The sequence below is a fragment of the Amphibalanus amphitrite genome, unplaced genomic scaffold (genome assembly GCF_019059575.1).
Source record: "Amphibalanus amphitrite isolate SeventyFive unplaced genomic scaffold, NRLGWU_Aamphi_draft 000564F_arrow, whole genome shotgun sequence".
NCBI lineage: Eukaryota > Metazoa > Arthropoda > Thecostraca > Balanomorpha > Balanidae > Amphibalanus > Amphibalanus amphitrite.
This window is the reverse complement of record NW_024882058.1, coordinates 72,426-89,306: the sequence shown is the minus strand read 5'-3', so window position 1 is coordinate 89,306 and position 16,881 is coordinate 72,426. Positions and strand designations below refer to the sequence as shown.

Genomic DNA, 16,881 nt, shown 5'->3' with positions numbered 1-16,881 from the left:
CCGCTGAGACGTCACCCTGGTCGCATCTAGTCTCTATAGCCCGCAGAGCCAGACCACGGCAGCGTGCAGCCATGATCGTGGCGAGCTGCTGGCCATCAACGCGACCCAGTGCACTGTGCAGCCACACGGCGACACTGCTTAATGAATGTCTCCGGGTCGCCACTTCCGTCATATTCCGGGAAATCACTCAGAGAGACGCTAACCGGCACAAACGTTTCGACTGGTCGATGTTCTCCCCCATCTCCGCCCGAGTCAGTGTCCTTGGTTGGCGGCGGTATGGCAGGAGCTTAGACCACAGAGCTGTGATCACTCGTCCGATCACACACTAATCGTCGCTGGCGTGCAGCCCGACCACCGCTGCCACCATGTCACGGCCCCTGGCCGTCGCCAGCTCACACACGCGTTCACCTCGGTCGCTGTATTCCAACTGCCCGCAAAGGTCAGCCACCGGCCGGCGCACCTGACCGGCCAAGGTTACATCAGTGACGTCACCATAGCAGGGGCGCCCCGATGCCCCTGACACTGCGTGTGCTGATTGGTCGGCCGCCGACCGTGTGGTGAAGCGATGTCGGGCGGGGTCGCGCCGGCGGAGGGCAGTCGCGCAACGGTCCTTGCTGCGGCTGGGTCTGTTGGGCTCTGGAATCTATATCCGTTGACTGGGCGTTGGCAGGCTTGTCTGTAGGCAGTCTGTCGGCGTTCTATGCGGCCCATATGGATTCGAGACTAAGTTGGAGGCTATGTCTGTGGACTAACCTCCAATCCACACCCTTTTTGTTTTGCCCGACCACCAAAATCACAGCACCATTAGTTCGGTAGTTTTAAAACGTGACTGTCTGTGGACTGATCGTCTGCTTCATTAATGGCGCTGTCTAAAATTAACTTAAGCGCCGCGCTACGGGCGCTCGTACTACGGCTGTGAGCCTATTCAGGGGCGGTAAGGGGCAGAGTCGGCGCTGTGGCCGTTCTCCGTCGATTACGATTGGTCGCTCTTAAAGTCGAGTCCCTCATAGTCGTGGTTGTTGCCGAGTGTTTGTCTGGTTGGTCTGGGATTTTGTTGGCCAAAAATACATCCGCCTGGTGTATTTATACTTTCTTTTAACTTGAAATCGTAACAATAGGCCTTACAGGCTCTTTCGTATGCAGGCACCTTTCTTTCACACGGTGACCCACTATTGGCATCAGATGCGCCCCTATAGACCTCACAGGCGCCCCTAGTTCCCATTGAGGCGCCCCTTTGGGCTTCACAGGAGCTCCTCTTTCTATGGGTCTCGGAGGCGCCCCTATTTGGCATGCAGTCTCCCCTCTTTCGTATTGAGGCGCCATAGTATGGCCTTAATGGGCGCCCCTTTTGCATGTGGGCGCCCCTATACTATAGTCCTCAGAGGCACCCCGAAGGGCCTCCGAGGCCAATAAGGTGCCCCTCTTTCGCATGCAGACGCCCCTATGACCATCTCAGGCCATAGGGGCCATGTTTTGCATTGAGGCGCTCCTGAGGACTTCATGGGCGCCCGCCCCTCTTTCGCATATAGGCGTCCCCATGGCCTCAGAGGCTCCCCTCTCACGCATCCCATTTTCATAGGCGATGGCGCCCCCTTGCAAGATGGCGCTCCTATGACGCCGCTGGCCCGTGAGGGCGCCTTTCGGGCCTAGGGGCGCCCACCAAGGTTGGGGGGGGGGGGGGGGGCAAACGGAATGTTGGGGTGGCAATATTTCAAGTTGGGAGGGGGCACCTGCCCCCCCCCCCAAAAGTATACGAAATTACGCCCCTGACGACAAGTGCTCTAAATTTTGATATTTTGTTAAGAGAACCATATTGACAAAAAATTGGCGCTTAAGCTGAAATATCCTTTGCCAAAATGTCAAGCTACTTGGACAAAAAACTGAAGAAATTATCGCCAAAAACAGGGTCTCGGGTCTAAATTCTGAAATGCATAGTAGGTAAGTGGGACTTAAAAGTCATTAATAAATGATGGAACTATTGGCCTAAATGTATTTTCTTTTTTCTCATGTTCGCAGACAAATGAGGCCGCAGAGCTGATGATGGTGCAATGCCGAAAGCTTTTAAAAAGTTGCTTTCTTTTGAGCTCGGACTTTGTATTTAGAAGGATTGGGTGAAAAGTTAGTATTCAGTTAGGGGAGAGTGGCCATATTGCGCCACGTTAAGCGAAACTGGCTTCAGCTTGGAATACAAAGACAGCACAGGTTAGTTGTTCTCACATTATATTTAGAAACCTTTTTCCTGCCTTTTTTAGAGAATAATTTATCGCATACTTCAACTCATTAGCCAGACACGGTCTTTTTAGAAAGTGTTGCAAAGGGCGCAATTGTCGAATACCTTCGATAAATGCGCCCACACCATGTCGCAATTGAATTAAAATGCGCCCACCACAAATACATGCATTAGCTATGGGCTGTAAAGATAAGAGTGATAAGTAGGTAAGGCGTTGTATGATGTGTCATTATTTCATTAATTTACCATCTGTTTTTTTTTTAAAGAAATTTTATTAGAAGTGCACAGTGACCTCAAATTGCTTGTGGTCTTGTCATCTGCCTAAGCCTTTCGAATAGTTGCCATCATTATTAATGTTACCCATTTCATTAACATTAGCCCGGGTGTGGCGCATTTACCCCGGTCGCATTTGAAAAAAAAACGTAGTGGTGTGACAAAACATGGCGTCCCTATTCACCGCAGTCACAATCTCTTGCATGGAGGTGCTCAAATCATTCAAAATTAACCATCTGTCCGAAAAATTAGCAGCACATGTGTCTAAACATTCACTAAACCTTATTCTACAGCTTTGAAGAATGCTTTTTTTTTGCTAAGAAATCCCAACATTTAAGCAAAATCGTTACTTAAGCTCATGCTGCCTTACCTCTGCCAAGGTTCCACCTGAAAAGGAAGTATGATCGAGGTGGGAAACTTTTGCAACCACCACTAGGTACTTAAGGTGTGCCAGTTTTTCTGGAGCTTGGGAGGGCGCATTTATCTCGCGGGCGCAATTAGGGTACTCTCCCCTACTATGAGTGGTGATAATGGAGCGACTACTCACGAAGAACGGTATGAGTCCTCGGGCGGTGTCGTTTTGGATGGCCTTGGCCAGCGTGTCGCCGCGCAGCGAGAACTTGGAGTCGGTCGGCAGCTGGCGCATGCGCACTCCAGCCAGCAGGCCGGCCCGCTCCGCCGAGCTATGCGCCTGGTCTGAAAACGAGACAGCTGTCGGCGGATGACGGCCGCCATCCAGCGGGGGGGGGGGGACGGTTCCCCGCTATCGGAAGTTAGGGGTACAGTACCCCCTATCGGCGAGGCCTGTTCAATAGTTGATAATAGTGCGTTGCGGAGTTATCCGTCGCATTTAACCCGCGCCCCGCTGGGGGAGGGCAGAATCTGCCCCCTCCCGTTTTTCACCAATAACTTCTAAACGCGTTACGCCAGCGACGTCAAACTTTCAGTACCTTATTATACATCAATTTGACACGTTCCCTGAAAATTTGAACGAAATCCGTCGGAAATATTTTGAGAAGTTGACGTTTTAGTGACGTCATGTTCGCCATTTTCGCCTCAAAAACGGCAGAATTTCCAACGCCGCTAACATCTTCATTTTTAAAGGAATCAAGACGTAACAAAAAAGTTTATACATGATTCTTCCTTGTCTATCAAATGGCTATCTCGGTTTTTGAAAATGTTGGATTTTGGCCCATTTTTTTTCAAAAAACTGACTTTTGGAAAAATAATTATAAAATCCAAACTTTTGAGTGTATCGAAAAAACCGGAATATATGTCAGAGAAGTGGTCTATGTGCACCTACATACCAATTTCTAGAAGAATCCGTTCAAAAATGTGGAAGATATTCAAAATTTTATGACGTCACGACACACAAAATTTTTGAAAAAGTGATTTTTTGGAAGTTCTAGACCTCGTACGGAAACAGAAATACCGCCATTCGATTCACCTTGAAAAACTGCATCAGATAGACACCTTTTTAGGCCTTAACAACCAACTTCAAAATTTGGCCTCACTTGACCTGACCTCGACCTGAAATTCATCCAGAGGTGGTCCATATCACTTATTGAGTGTGCCTATTGGATTCTATGAGTAAAATGACCCATAAAACATGTGTCGCACATGCCCTTTTCTATATTTTGTTTTTGGTGACCTAACCTGACCTGACCTGACCTTGACCTTGACCATTGAATGACATTGCATGCAACGAATATTGTCTTGGTAGTCTAAGAACACGTTTTGGGCAATCAGTCTCAGTCCATTCTTCGGCAACTACGGTGCAAGGCCGATACTGTAGAAACTTGCATTTTGAACCCTTGACCTGACCTTGACCTGACCTCTGACCTACTTAAGCAAAAAAATTGGGCTCTTAAGATCCGCCTTGTTGAGAGCTTTCGATTGCCGTTTTCCCCGTCTTTCTACGACCATCGGTTCGGAAGTTAGACAGGAGGGGGCAGAATCTGCCCCCTCCCCCAGCAGGGCGCATATGGCTGAATAGCCCAGCGGGGCGCGGGTTACCGCATTTTTGGTTAATCAAGGCAGGTTCCGAATAAAGATTAGTGCTGGGATGTATCGCAGGTGGTCTTGGCCATCTGCTAAAGGTATAGCTGTATGGAGCTGTGATGCCTGTAGTTAAGTGTTCGGCAGGCCCTCTGGGATCGTGCCCTCTCCTTTTTGGGCGCCAGGCAGGGCCATATTGGGGCATTCCACGTCAAATCGAACAAAAGTCGGCTGTTTTGCACCTTACCATCAGCGATTTCATTATAAATTTGTGAGCAAGTTACTGTGTCACTCCGGAAAAAAACATTTGGCGTTTTTTTTTTGCACATTCTGACCACAGGTCTTCTAAATATAGTGCATCAAATTTTTACATGTAGCATCTTTATATTGTTAAGCGACCATAACTTTGGTTGTACTTGATTGATTTGAATGAAATAAACCATAATAGCCGTTTTCACGACGGGCTATCGGAAAATGCACCTGATTTGACCAAATCTGCACCTAATCTCTTTTACAGCAAATATCTTCATTTTATGAATTTATTTCAGTGTTTTAACCCTCGCCCTGGCAGGGGGTCGATGCGACCCCCCTAAAGGTTTTCGAAGATAGCGTAAAAACGGCGGCGCGCAGCGCCGCAAAATTTGGCACAGCCTATGGGGCAACCTTTTTACATATTACCTGAAAATTTCAGGCCCGGGTGACCTTGGGTCAGGTCACCAGGTCAGAAAAACCGGTACAAGGTCATGGTCAAATTTCAATTTTCTTTTTGCACCTGTCCAGCTCACAGTTTTTGACTGATTTCCTTCAAACTTTCAGGGTATGCTAAGTTCACCGAGTTGTATAACATATAGTTCGGGTTTTTTGAGGTCACTGACCTGAGGTCAGTTAGAGGTCATTACGTCGTAAGGTTAAGCCTATGGGAAAATACTAAATTCGGAAAATACTGGAGATATCCGCTTCGTTATATCACTTTTGTGCTTTGAAACCATAGTACTTAACCCGCGCCCTGGTGGGGTCTGTTAATAACGCGACCTGGTGTGGGGGGGGGGGGCTATTTTTTGCCCCCCCCCCCTCGTATCTCCGAAACTACTGGACGGATCCGCAAAATTCAAACGGCGTTCGAAAGGCCTGTCAAATTCGTCGAAGGAAACCAAATTTCATTGACCTCGGGGTCACCGATGACGTCACAGGTCAGGTCAAAGATGAAATGTTTCACCGTTCACGGGTCTTCTAGGGAATGCGCTATAACACCGAGGAAAACGCATTTTGTCAAGAATCAGCGATAGGGCGTCAGTTGCCTAGTAGTTATGTTGCTATTAGAGGTCACTGACAATACCAGGTCAGGTCACAGGTCAGGTCACCAAGGGTCACAGGTCAGGTCACATGAGCCCAACTTTACTAAGGTTGTGTGATGCATGTTTTATGGCCAATTTTTCATTTCCAAATCAATGGTGTTGGTTATCAGACTATCAGGTACGGCTCAGGTCACTTTCTGGTGAATTTCAGGTCACGGTCAGGTCAAGGTCAGGCCAAAAAAGGTCAAATTTTAAAGTTGATAGTTTTGCATAAAATGGGTATTGTTTCGATGCAGCTCGTCACGGGGAGTCTAATGGTGGTCTTTGTTTTGCGCTACGGGGTCTAGAATTGCTAAAAATTGAGTTTGAAAATTTGACGTCATCAATTTTGAACAGTTTTTTTCGCTATAACTTCGCCAAAAAAGAGGTATCAATCTCAAATTTGGTATGTGGATGGAAGGCGGTAAGGACTATCACATATATTCCGGTTTTTGCGAAATTCAAAAAACTTTTTGGGTTTTTCGATTATTATATCCAAGAAAATTATTTTTTTATTTTTGGGGGTCAAAATCCAAAAATTTCAAAAATCCGAGATGGCAGTTTTGTAGCCCTGTCAATTCTACAGCTTTTATGTCTTTATCATTTTTCTGTATTTGCAAAGCTATAGGCCTGACAGCTCTTCCCGCGAAACCCTTTTTTGGGTCAAAAACGGCAGAACATGACGTCACTCTGACGTCATTTCCGGCCAACCTATCATAGCCTTTGGAAAATTTTTGGTCACAATGTGTAAAATTGATGTCCGGGAGGGTACTGCAAGTTTGGTGACGATCGGCGCAGCGGTTCTGGAGATATATCGAAAAGTCTGGAGGGGGGACAAAAAATAGCCCCCCCCACCAGGTCGCGGGTTAACAGCAGGTCACTTGGTGCTTCTTTGTTTGGTGTACTTATCCATGGGTCAGGTCAAATGAGGTCAACCGAGGTCAAATGACGTTTTTGCCAATAACTTGGCACATAATGAAGCTAGAGCTTAAAATGGTGTCATTGTGTTTCTTGTGATCAGCCGAATCGAATGATATGCAATTTGATGCAATTTGGTTAATTTGAACTTAATTAATTAATTAAAGTTCACTTAAAATTTAAGAAAAAAACTTTAAGTACACTTAAGCAAGCTAAAAAGCATACCATTCGACGCGCCTTGACGTGCTGAGTTCACTGGTGCTTTTCGTTTTGCTCTATCTTAAATAGATCAAAAGTTATAAGCGAAAAACTTTCTGTTTGTAGCGAAATTTTTACATTTTTACCCCCCCCAAACCCCCCTAACTATTGACCTAGAGCAAACAAATTTGCACAGGGGCGAGAACTCCAGGGGCCCACCTACCTACCAAATTTGGTGTTTATAGGTGCCATAGGAGCCAATCGCGAGGGGGGTCGCATCGACCCCCCCCCCTGCCAGGCCGTGTTATGAAAAATGCCCTGCCAGGGCGAGGATTAATCGATGATGCTCTCTGATAATATGACAAAGCAAGCATATAAGCAATTAGTGCAACCCTAGCTAATTGCTGCTAAGAGACACACTCAACCTGATTTGACCAAATCTGCACCTAATCTGTACCAGATGTGCACCAAATGTCTACCAGATGGCCGTCGTGAAAACGGCTATTGTTTAGGTAATTTCTTAAATATTTGTTTATAATTGCACGTGCTTAAATATATGACCTTGAAAGCTGCTTAATTCTGTTCTTAAGCACACAAATTGAAATAGAAAAAAACACGCCGCCTTCGATTTGGCTCATTTTAATATATTTAATTGCGTACCATATTCTTACCAACCTTTGACAAAATTAGAGTGGGTCATTCAGAAGTTTTGAAGAAAATGGCACATATGCAAACGTATGTTAACTAACCGAGCGTGACCTTGAAGTGACGGTGATCGGTGCTATGTTGAAAATTAGCCGTTCAGGTCTTGAACTGAATGCAAGCAATTTACCAGTTACTTCAAGGAGTCCACTAGTGCGTGCAGAGTCACATCTAGGCCCAATAATCCCATATCGTGATCTGGATTATTGATCCTCCGCCCTCTCCGCGGCCGCCGAGAGGGGGCGCGAGTGCAAACCCCATCGCTCGACGGCTTTTTGCGATTACTCGGTATGCGCTGATCACGGAAAAGTAAAATCTGTTATGCTTCTGCTTGGCCTTTGATTTAAGCTGCATCTATTACACCAATTGTTTTTTCAGGTCAGGTCAGGTCACTGAACTATGACGTCATAAGTAAACCTCTGTATGGTCGTAAAATATCGCAGTCACAATGTCTTTAGTGACAGAAGATATTTCACAAGAAGATGAAACTTATAGGATTGAGTGATCTTCTGAGCCATCAAAACTTGCACATCTCGGATTTTTCGATCAAGTTCGCCTGAGGTCATGTCAGTCACGTGACTTTACCATTTTAAAATATAGAAGCATCTATTTTTGGGCAAGGATTAAGAAATGATTCAAGACTATCCCAAGCACATAGGATCAAGCTTTCATACACACCTTGCGACGTTCGATGCAAAATATCTGCATTGTTGACTTAACGTGACGTCATATATGACGTCAATAAGGTCATCGAACTTTTCCCATCAATAACTCGTAAACGAATTGAGCTAGCCAGAACGGAAAAGCCGTCAATGGACTCAGAAAGACCTGCCAGATCGGACGATATGCAACATGGATTATTTTGACCAGCTTTGTGTCCTGAGTGGCTTTGACCTGCCTTGACCTGAAGGTCAACGTACAAGGTTGATTTTTTTCCATGACAACTTAGATCCGACGGGGGGAGGATGAACGCCCCCCCCCTGAGACCTCGAGAACGAAGCAAGATAAAACGGCGTGTGGTACGCACGGACAAGGTCTACAATTTTTTTTACAAAGGGCATTTTCAGGTCAAATCAAAGATGACGTCACAATGGTCAAAAAAGTCAAAATGGCGGCGCTAGATATGGAGAGAGTTTTTCTCGAATAACTTTCGAATTGGTCAAGCTAGGAACAAACTAAGGGCACCATCGTGATCCCCTCGTCAATCGATCCGCATCGAACCATATACGAAAGGTCAAGGTCAAGGTCAAAGGCTGACCTCAGGTCACGTGACCTCGAGGTCATCATGCATATCATTAGATGCGCCTTGACGAGTTGAACACAATGAGATCATCCGCGCGGCTGTATCTCGTTCCTGTTAGGAGTTATTGAGAAAAAAACATTTGGTGACCTTTGATGAGGTCACATGACCTTACAGCTGCCCAACAGCAAAACAGGCCTCAAGGTAGTGAAGGTTGAACGGATATGAAGTCATGTGTGGTATATGGGGCCATTCTGACGCGTTTTAGTGAAAAAAGACAGGTAGTTGATTTTCCCCCATTGACTTATAATCGGGAGATCGAGAAATTAACCTGACCTGAATTAACCTGGTCATCGATATCAAAACTCCAAGATATACAAAGTGTAGCTACAAATGATCTAATAACATCCTCCGACTTTCAAAGGACTATGTCATCTACTGCAGCTCTGAGACTGATACGGTGACAAAGTTGCAAAAAATTGAATTGAGGTTGGGTCATTCAAAGTGACATGGTGACCTGACCTTAAAAGTTAGGAGGTTCAATCTTGCACACCATGCGTTAAATTGATGGGAGAATAGTCACACCAAATTTCGGTCGCCGCAGTTTTCCCGCTTTTGGCGAAAAACCTCCGGGGGGCGGATAACCGCCCTCCCCCCGTCGGTGCGCGGGTTAACTGAACTATTTGACGTGCTCTGAGCAGGGAGAATAATAAAACTATGGTGTCAAAATCGTGACTATGTGACAATTTTTTTGGGTCAATTATACACCAAAAACCGAACTCTTTCTTGGAGCACTTGACATGATCCCAGAGGTCAGCGACTAGCCTGACACCTTAACATCGGGTACAAGTTGCTGCGCTTTGTATATGTTACGGGCAATATGATAGCTTGGGCAGTATGCAAACTACCCGGGCAGTATGCAAACTACCCGGGCAGTATGCAAACTACCCAACAGCCCGGGCAGTATGCATACCGCCCGGGTAGTATGCATACTACCCGACCCCTTGGGCAGTATGCATACCGCCCGGGTAGTTTGCATACTGCCCGGGTAGTATGCATACTACCTACCTTTCAGCTCACGGGCAATATGTTTACTCGGGCAATATGCTGACCGCGGCTCGTGAGACTAGTTAAAGGGACTATCCCACCTTCTAAAATGTTGTCAAAACCAGTTAAATTGTGCCCGACTTTATAGATTGGATGACCAGGAACACGGTTCTGGCATTTATTATTCATTAAACATCTTAGGCTTCCCATATTCCAAACACAAACTTTCAAATATGTGACGTCACAGCCCAAAATTACCTCCTTCCCCAGGCCACATTACTGTCATAAAGCTGATTCTTTTTACTCTGTAGGCACCACAACAAAGTTCAGACCAAGTTTTAAGCGATTTTTCAACGAACAAACCCATTTAAATCAGAATGACTAAACGAGGTGACGTCACACTAACGGTCGCTCCATGTTGAAGATAGGGCCTTGCACAAGGCCCATTTTCAAATGAAGGGAACGAATTTCTTCAACACCATGAGGTCGCGGGGATTGCAACCTAGATAGTGGTTTCTGAACCTCGCCGCAAACTTGGCTATCTCAACTCAAACCCCATGTTAAAGGTGGGATAGTCCCTTTAATGCAATAGCTCGCTGCATATGTCAATGACAGATACTTTGACTCGCGCCGGGCCGGTTCTCGGCGCCAGCCGCACCGGGCTGGGGGGGGGGGGGGTGAACACCCCTAACTCGGTTCCTGGGTCACTTAGCGGCACAGAAGTAAGCGGCATGTAAGATGCCGCAAGCGGCGTTAAAAAGCGTCAAAAATCATGACACAAGTACTCCAGTCATTTCTTAAGTCAGGTCAAAGATCAGGTCACCAGAGGTCATCAAAGATCAAATTTCATCGTTTTGATTGTTTTTTTTTTTTTTTACAAATCGGCCCATAACTCGGAAGCTTATAGAGCTACAGCGCCGCAGAAAGATTTATTCGATAGCCCTTTTAACGTTTTCTGGAATAAGCACTCAAAATTGACCTATGTTCAACGGTGAAGCCTGCAGAGGGCAGCAATAAAATGGCTGTTTTGACGATTTCTCCTGTAATATTTAGTTACCCAAGATAGGCACGACATTGTATCAGCATCGTGTTCCTCTCGTCGAGACACGTCGAATGAAGGCTATAATTTGCCTTTTAGGGCCATCTTGAAATTTTGACCTGAGGTCAAGGTCATGACCTGACATGAAAAGGTCATGTTGTTTATCAGCCGTTCCTTATCGTCGACCTGAACACATTTTAAGTTATTTCCATCGCTGTAACACGTCTTCATCAAAAGTTCTCGTCAAGGAACTGCTGTAGATCTTTTATGACCTGACATGACCTTATGGTCATAAAAAGGGACACAAATGCAATTTTCAAATTCAGCGTGTGATGTTTACCTATAACCCGATGTTTGAGAGTGAAACCGGACAACGTTCATCCAAACAGGCGTCTTTAAACTTTCTCCTATCAACTTCTAAGTGAGACTATGCAAAATTGATCTGACCATAAGGTCATCGGTATATTAACCCTCACCCGTATCCGTCCCTCACCCGTCGGTTTTTAGCGAATAACTCGCGTAAAAAGCGGCCGATCGTGACGAAACTTTCAGCACCCTCGAGTTGATCAATTTTACACCTACCCTGAAAATTTCATGACCCTGACCCAAATGATCTTTGACCTGTGACCTACTTTTCGAGACCGTGTTTGGCCGGAATCGCGATTCGGCGCATGTCGGCTCGCATTAGCGGCGCGTTTGCAGTCTTTTCGTGGTTTCAAGCGTTCAAAAATCTGAAATGATGTTGGTCCTATGCATTAGGGTGGGTGTCAAGGTCACCTGAAGGTCAGGTCAGGTTATTGACCTTTGATGACCTCGGTTCACTTTTTCGAGTTTTACATGTTTCTAAGCTAGTTTTTGGAGCTGAATTCGAATTTAACAACCATATGAACATTTACAAGTAGTTTTGGTGCCTTCGTAACATGTTACGAAGCTGTCAGAGGCGGCTGACACCTTCTACGAATACCCGGCAGAACCCCTAATGGTTGACCTGACCTGACCTGACCCGACCTGGCCTAAATGCATGAAGATATCATCTGTGATCAAAACTAGCATGATATTACATACATACATACATACATAAAGGTTTATTTGACCACGTGACAGTCAACGACTGGTAAAAAGGCCGTACATGAGCTGTGCAATGGTGGCACCACATGAAGAAGTGAAAATCATCACAAAAATTAAAAACACAGTGCATTTCAAAAGAGCTCCGAACATATCTACGTGGGGATCACATCCTGTTCATTAGATCTATGAGTACAGGCACAGTGGACTTTTTATACCGCTCAGTTTTGGCCCGCGGTACGACAAACTTTCGCTGCCGGCGCAGAGGGCGCCTCACATTTGCCAGCTGCTCGCCCGGGTACAGTGGGTGGGCGGGGTTGGCGAGGATGTCGGCCGCCAGCTTGCAGAGGACAGCATCGCGACGCTCGCTCAGAGTCTCGAGGTTGAGGAGCTGGCAGGCAGAGGCGTAGTCGGTGTAGTTTTCGTATCCTATCATGATTTTGCAAGCTCTTTTCTGAACTTGCTCGATTGCTTGTGCTTGTTGCTGTGTCAGTCCCGTGTGCCACAGTTGAGAGCAGTATTCCAGACATGGACGAATGAAGCTGATGTAGACGGCGCGGATATCGCTCAGATCTGCATGGAACTGACGGAGGACTGTGAGCATGAACAGCCTGCGAGAGGCGTTTTTTGTGATATGATTTGTATTTGCCGTCCACTTTAAGTCAGAAGTAATATGGACTCCGAGAAGTTTCATGGTAGAGACGACAGGTACTGGTTCGTTGTTAATGATTACTGCGCCGTCCATATCCGTGTTGTGAGAGAAGTTGCAGATGAGTATATGACACTTTTTTCCGTTGATCTTCATGAGATTGTTCTCTGACCATGTTTCCAGAATGGATGCGGCCCTCTGGGCTTTCTGAAGGACAATGTTTGCATCTCTTGCAGGAGACAGGATGCCGATACTGAGGTCGTCCACATACTTCCATCGATGATCTTCGGTAACTGCGCAGTCATTTATATGAGCCAAAAATGCAATCGGGGCGATTTTTGTCCCTTGGGGCGTTCCACACGTGGTAGTGAGCTCTGATGAGACAGGATTCGAGCCACCAAGTCGAACGACCTGTTTCCGCTCGTTGAGGAAGCTGGCTACTGTAGGCACGATGGAGGGACGAACTTGCTGGTCCAGTAGTTTCCTGAGCACGACATCATGGCTAACCAGGTCGAAGGCCTTGGAAAAATCGATCGCCAGGATGGCCGCAGCGTTTGAAGAGCTGTCTGTGTTCTTAGCCAGGAAGTCATATAGCGAGATCAGGTAATGTACCGTAGAGTAGCCTGGCCTGTTTCCGAACTGGTGTGGGTCAAGTGATGGGGTAATGTCAGCCATGATCCAGGTTGTCAAAAATCCTTCAAAGATTTTGGAGAAGAGCGGGGTGAGTGAAATGGGTCTAAGATCGTTGAAAGAGGTTGGAGGGTTGACCTTGGGAATGGGGGTGATGAAGGATAGCTTCCAAGCAGACGGAAATTTTCCGGAGGATAGCGAGGAGTTGAAGATGTGAGTGAGTGGCTGCGATAATTCGAAGGCAAACTCCTTGACCAGCCGTGCTGGTAGCTCATTCGGTGTGGTGGAGATGTTGGAGCGGATGCTGCTCAGTTCCCTCTGGACGTCAGCTCGTCGGATGACCGGTGGGGGTGCGTCCGCCGGTAGGTAGGCAGGGAATTCCTCCAGGTTGAGTGCCGGCAGCTGGGATGAGATAGATGCGAAGTGCTGGTTGACCGCTTCCGCCAGCGCCCCACCAGTCTCATACTCAGCGAAGTTTAGCTGTTCGTTCTTTACTCGGCCGGTCAGACTCTTGATTTGACGGTACCAAGTAGCCGGCTTTGCTGTCCTCATTCCTCGTATTTTCCTGTCGTAGAATTCGCCTTGGCTTTGCGGCACAGATGAGTGGCCTTATTTCGTAGATGTCGCCACCGGTCGGACATGCCCTCGAGTCGGAAAACTCTGTGCTTCTGGGCAATGGCGTGTCGGACGGTGGCGGTGATGTGAGGCTTCCCTCGATGTCGCACTGGCAATGTCTTGGTAGGCAGAAACCGGTCTAGAGCAGTGGAGAGCGTTGACTGCAGCACCGCCACCTGTTCATCGGGGGAAGACGCCTCATATACGGGGTCCAGTCATGTGCTGTGATCCACCTGCCGAATGCTCTAACTCCCGAGTCCGGCAGCATTCGCACGGTCGTTCGTTCCCTCGGTGTCGGCTGGATGGTGCGCGGTCGAGCGTGCACGATGACGTGCTTGGAGCGCCCGAGGGGCGACAGCATCACAGGCTCGTGATAATAGTCACCCAGATCGGTCAGGATGAGGTCCAGAACTGAGTCCCCGTGCGTGGGGGCTGTTACAATTTGATGCAAACCATTGAGCCGGCAGAGGGACTCAACTGGAAAGCTGTTGAAATCACCGCAGATGATAAATCGAGGGCAGTCATACAGGGTACGGAGCTCATCAATGGCGAACTGAAGGTGCTCCTCATATTTCACTCGCAGCTCTGCACACGAGCCTGGTGGGAAGTAGACTGTGACGATGCAGATATAAGATGAACCTGCCGGAAGGTGTTTAGGCCGTAATTGAAGCCATATCACTTCAACGTCTTCCTCAGAGGGTTGGAGGCTATTCAGTAGCTTCACTGGAATAGACTGTCTGACGTAGCAGCCGACGCCACCTCCCCGACGATGCAGTCTGGGTCGCTGAAAGAAGCTGAAGCCGGGGAAATTTGCCTTGTCCTGATCGACCTGCCAGACTTCCGAGATGCAGACAACGTCAGGGGCATACTCCAGTATGTTCGCGTATAGCTCGTCCAATTTATTGTTGAGTGACGTGGGGTTGGTCAGGAAGATGGCAGGTGCTATCTGTTTCCCTGATCCCAGTACCCTGCGAGTCTCCGCGATGCTGAGTCGGGCTGGGACCGTGATCGTTCGCTGTTGGTATCCTGCATCTCTAATGGCGATGGGACGGGGCCGCCGCACACTGGTCGGAAACGCCCTCACGAGAGGCCACGGGCGATTCCGGAGTTTCGGATTATTTTTTATATAGATCGATTTGAAATTGATCAAATTATTATACATAGGCCAAAAAAACTAATCCAGGTGACCAAAAATAGCTGTAATCAGCCCCCGAAGATGGGGTATCCCAGAACTCGGAAACTGACGCGGAGCAAGAGGTTTCTTGAGCCGGATATTCAGAGTCTTATTGCTGATAGACACCAAATTGAAATCCCACATATTATGCATCAAAATGTTCGTTATGAAGTTGCCGACTGGTCAGTGCAAAATTTTTGGCATACTTTTTCCCTAACTAAGATGTACTATAGCTTTTTATGAAGGCTCTCCTACGGTGATTCTAGAATATAACTGCAAAGTTTAGGTAAGGAAACAACAGGTAGTCCCATCTAGTTCCACTCTGATTTTTTGTGAGATGAAGTAGGATTTAAATTTACACCAGGGCAACATAAAAGCTAACTGCGCATATTTGCGCAAAATTTGCAGGAGCCGCTCTTCCTACCCAACTACCGCCCGCCCCGCCCCAGTTTCGGCTCGGCCGCCGCGCCCGGCTTACGCTGACCTGTGTGGCCTGCACGCATCCATGCGTAGTTGACTGGTCATTAAAAACAGATGCGCTTGAGTTTATGAATTTTGTGAAAAGCGCGTTTTATGTATGCATTTATGTATGTATTGACATCAAAAGCTTTCCACATATTGCGTGGCGATTACGGCTTGCATTTAGAGAGCCTTGCTATTGACAACCATCATTCGGCTGAAGAAAGTGGAAATTGAAACCTTCGTGAATACAAGACGCTGCAAACATAGGACACCTGTCACTGACGTCGGGTTACCTTGGGCCGTCTTTTTACATTAGATCACAATTCCGGTATTTAACCCTGGCCGGACCGATTGGTTTTCTACATTGACCGGGGAGGGTTGGTACAACTCCCTCGCCGTTTCGCCTCTAATTGAGCTAGAGCCTCGCGGGAAAAAAACAAGCTGGTGTGCCGTTATAAGACGCAAAAATTAGGTACCACCCGATTTTAAGGTCTTAGGTCAGCCAGTGACCTCTTAGGTCAGGTAAGTGCCACAAGGCACGGGCTCGGTTTTAGGTTAATTACATACTTTGCCAAAAATGGTCGCACTGCCGCGATTTTGGCATAATCGTGTTTGTCTAGCTCAGGCGCGTTGAATGCTATACTTGATGTTCGGGTGAAGTCAGCTTAACCCTCGCCGGCACAGGCCATTTTGCGTCCTTCGACGGCACAAGGGGGGGGGGGGGTACGACCCCCCTCGCGTTTGGCCCCTGATCGAGCTAGAGCCTGGCGGAAAAAAACGAGCGTGTTGCCCGTCACGAGAGGAAGCCGATGATACCCAATTTTAAGGTCCTAGGTCATCGGGTGACCTTCCAGGTCAGGTCAATGACCCGAAAACCGGGAAAATCGGGACCTGTTAGAAAGTCGTAAATTGTGGCTGCTATGTGGTTTTCCGGGGTGCTGATCACGAATATCGTATTAGTTTTGATCAGAGATGATGTCTTTAAGCATTTAGACCAGGTCGGGTCAGGTCAGGTCAGGTCAACCGGTAGGGGTTGTGACGGGTATTCGTAATACGTGTCAACCGCCTCTGACAGCTTCGTAACATGTTACGAAGGCGCCAAAACTACTTCGTAAATGTTCAAATGGTTGCTAAATTGGAATTCAGCTCCAAAAACTAGCATAGAAACATGTAAAACTCGAAAAAGTGAACCGAGGTCACCCGAGGTCACCAAAGGTCAATGACCTGACCTGACCTTCAGGTGACCTTGACACCCATCCTAATGTATGGTTGCAACATCAAATCACATGTTTGAAAGTTTGAAACCA

At 47.2% G+C, this 16,881-nt stretch overlaps 1 protein-coding gene across 1 annotated transcript in view; it reads right to left on the bottom strand.

The window, feature by feature from the left end:
• Positions 1 to 16,881, bottom strand: part of LOC122393935 (aromatic-L-amino-acid decarboxylase-like) — an 88,844-nt gene that overhangs the window by 34,847 nt on the left and 37,116 nt on the right. Inside the window, exon 5 of the mRNA XM_043390414.1 lies at positions 3,051 to 3,199. Coding sequence (XP_043246349.1) covers positions 3,051 to 3,199 — 149 coding nt within the window. The remainder of the gene's footprint in view (positions 1 to 3,050; positions 3,200 to 16,881) is intronic.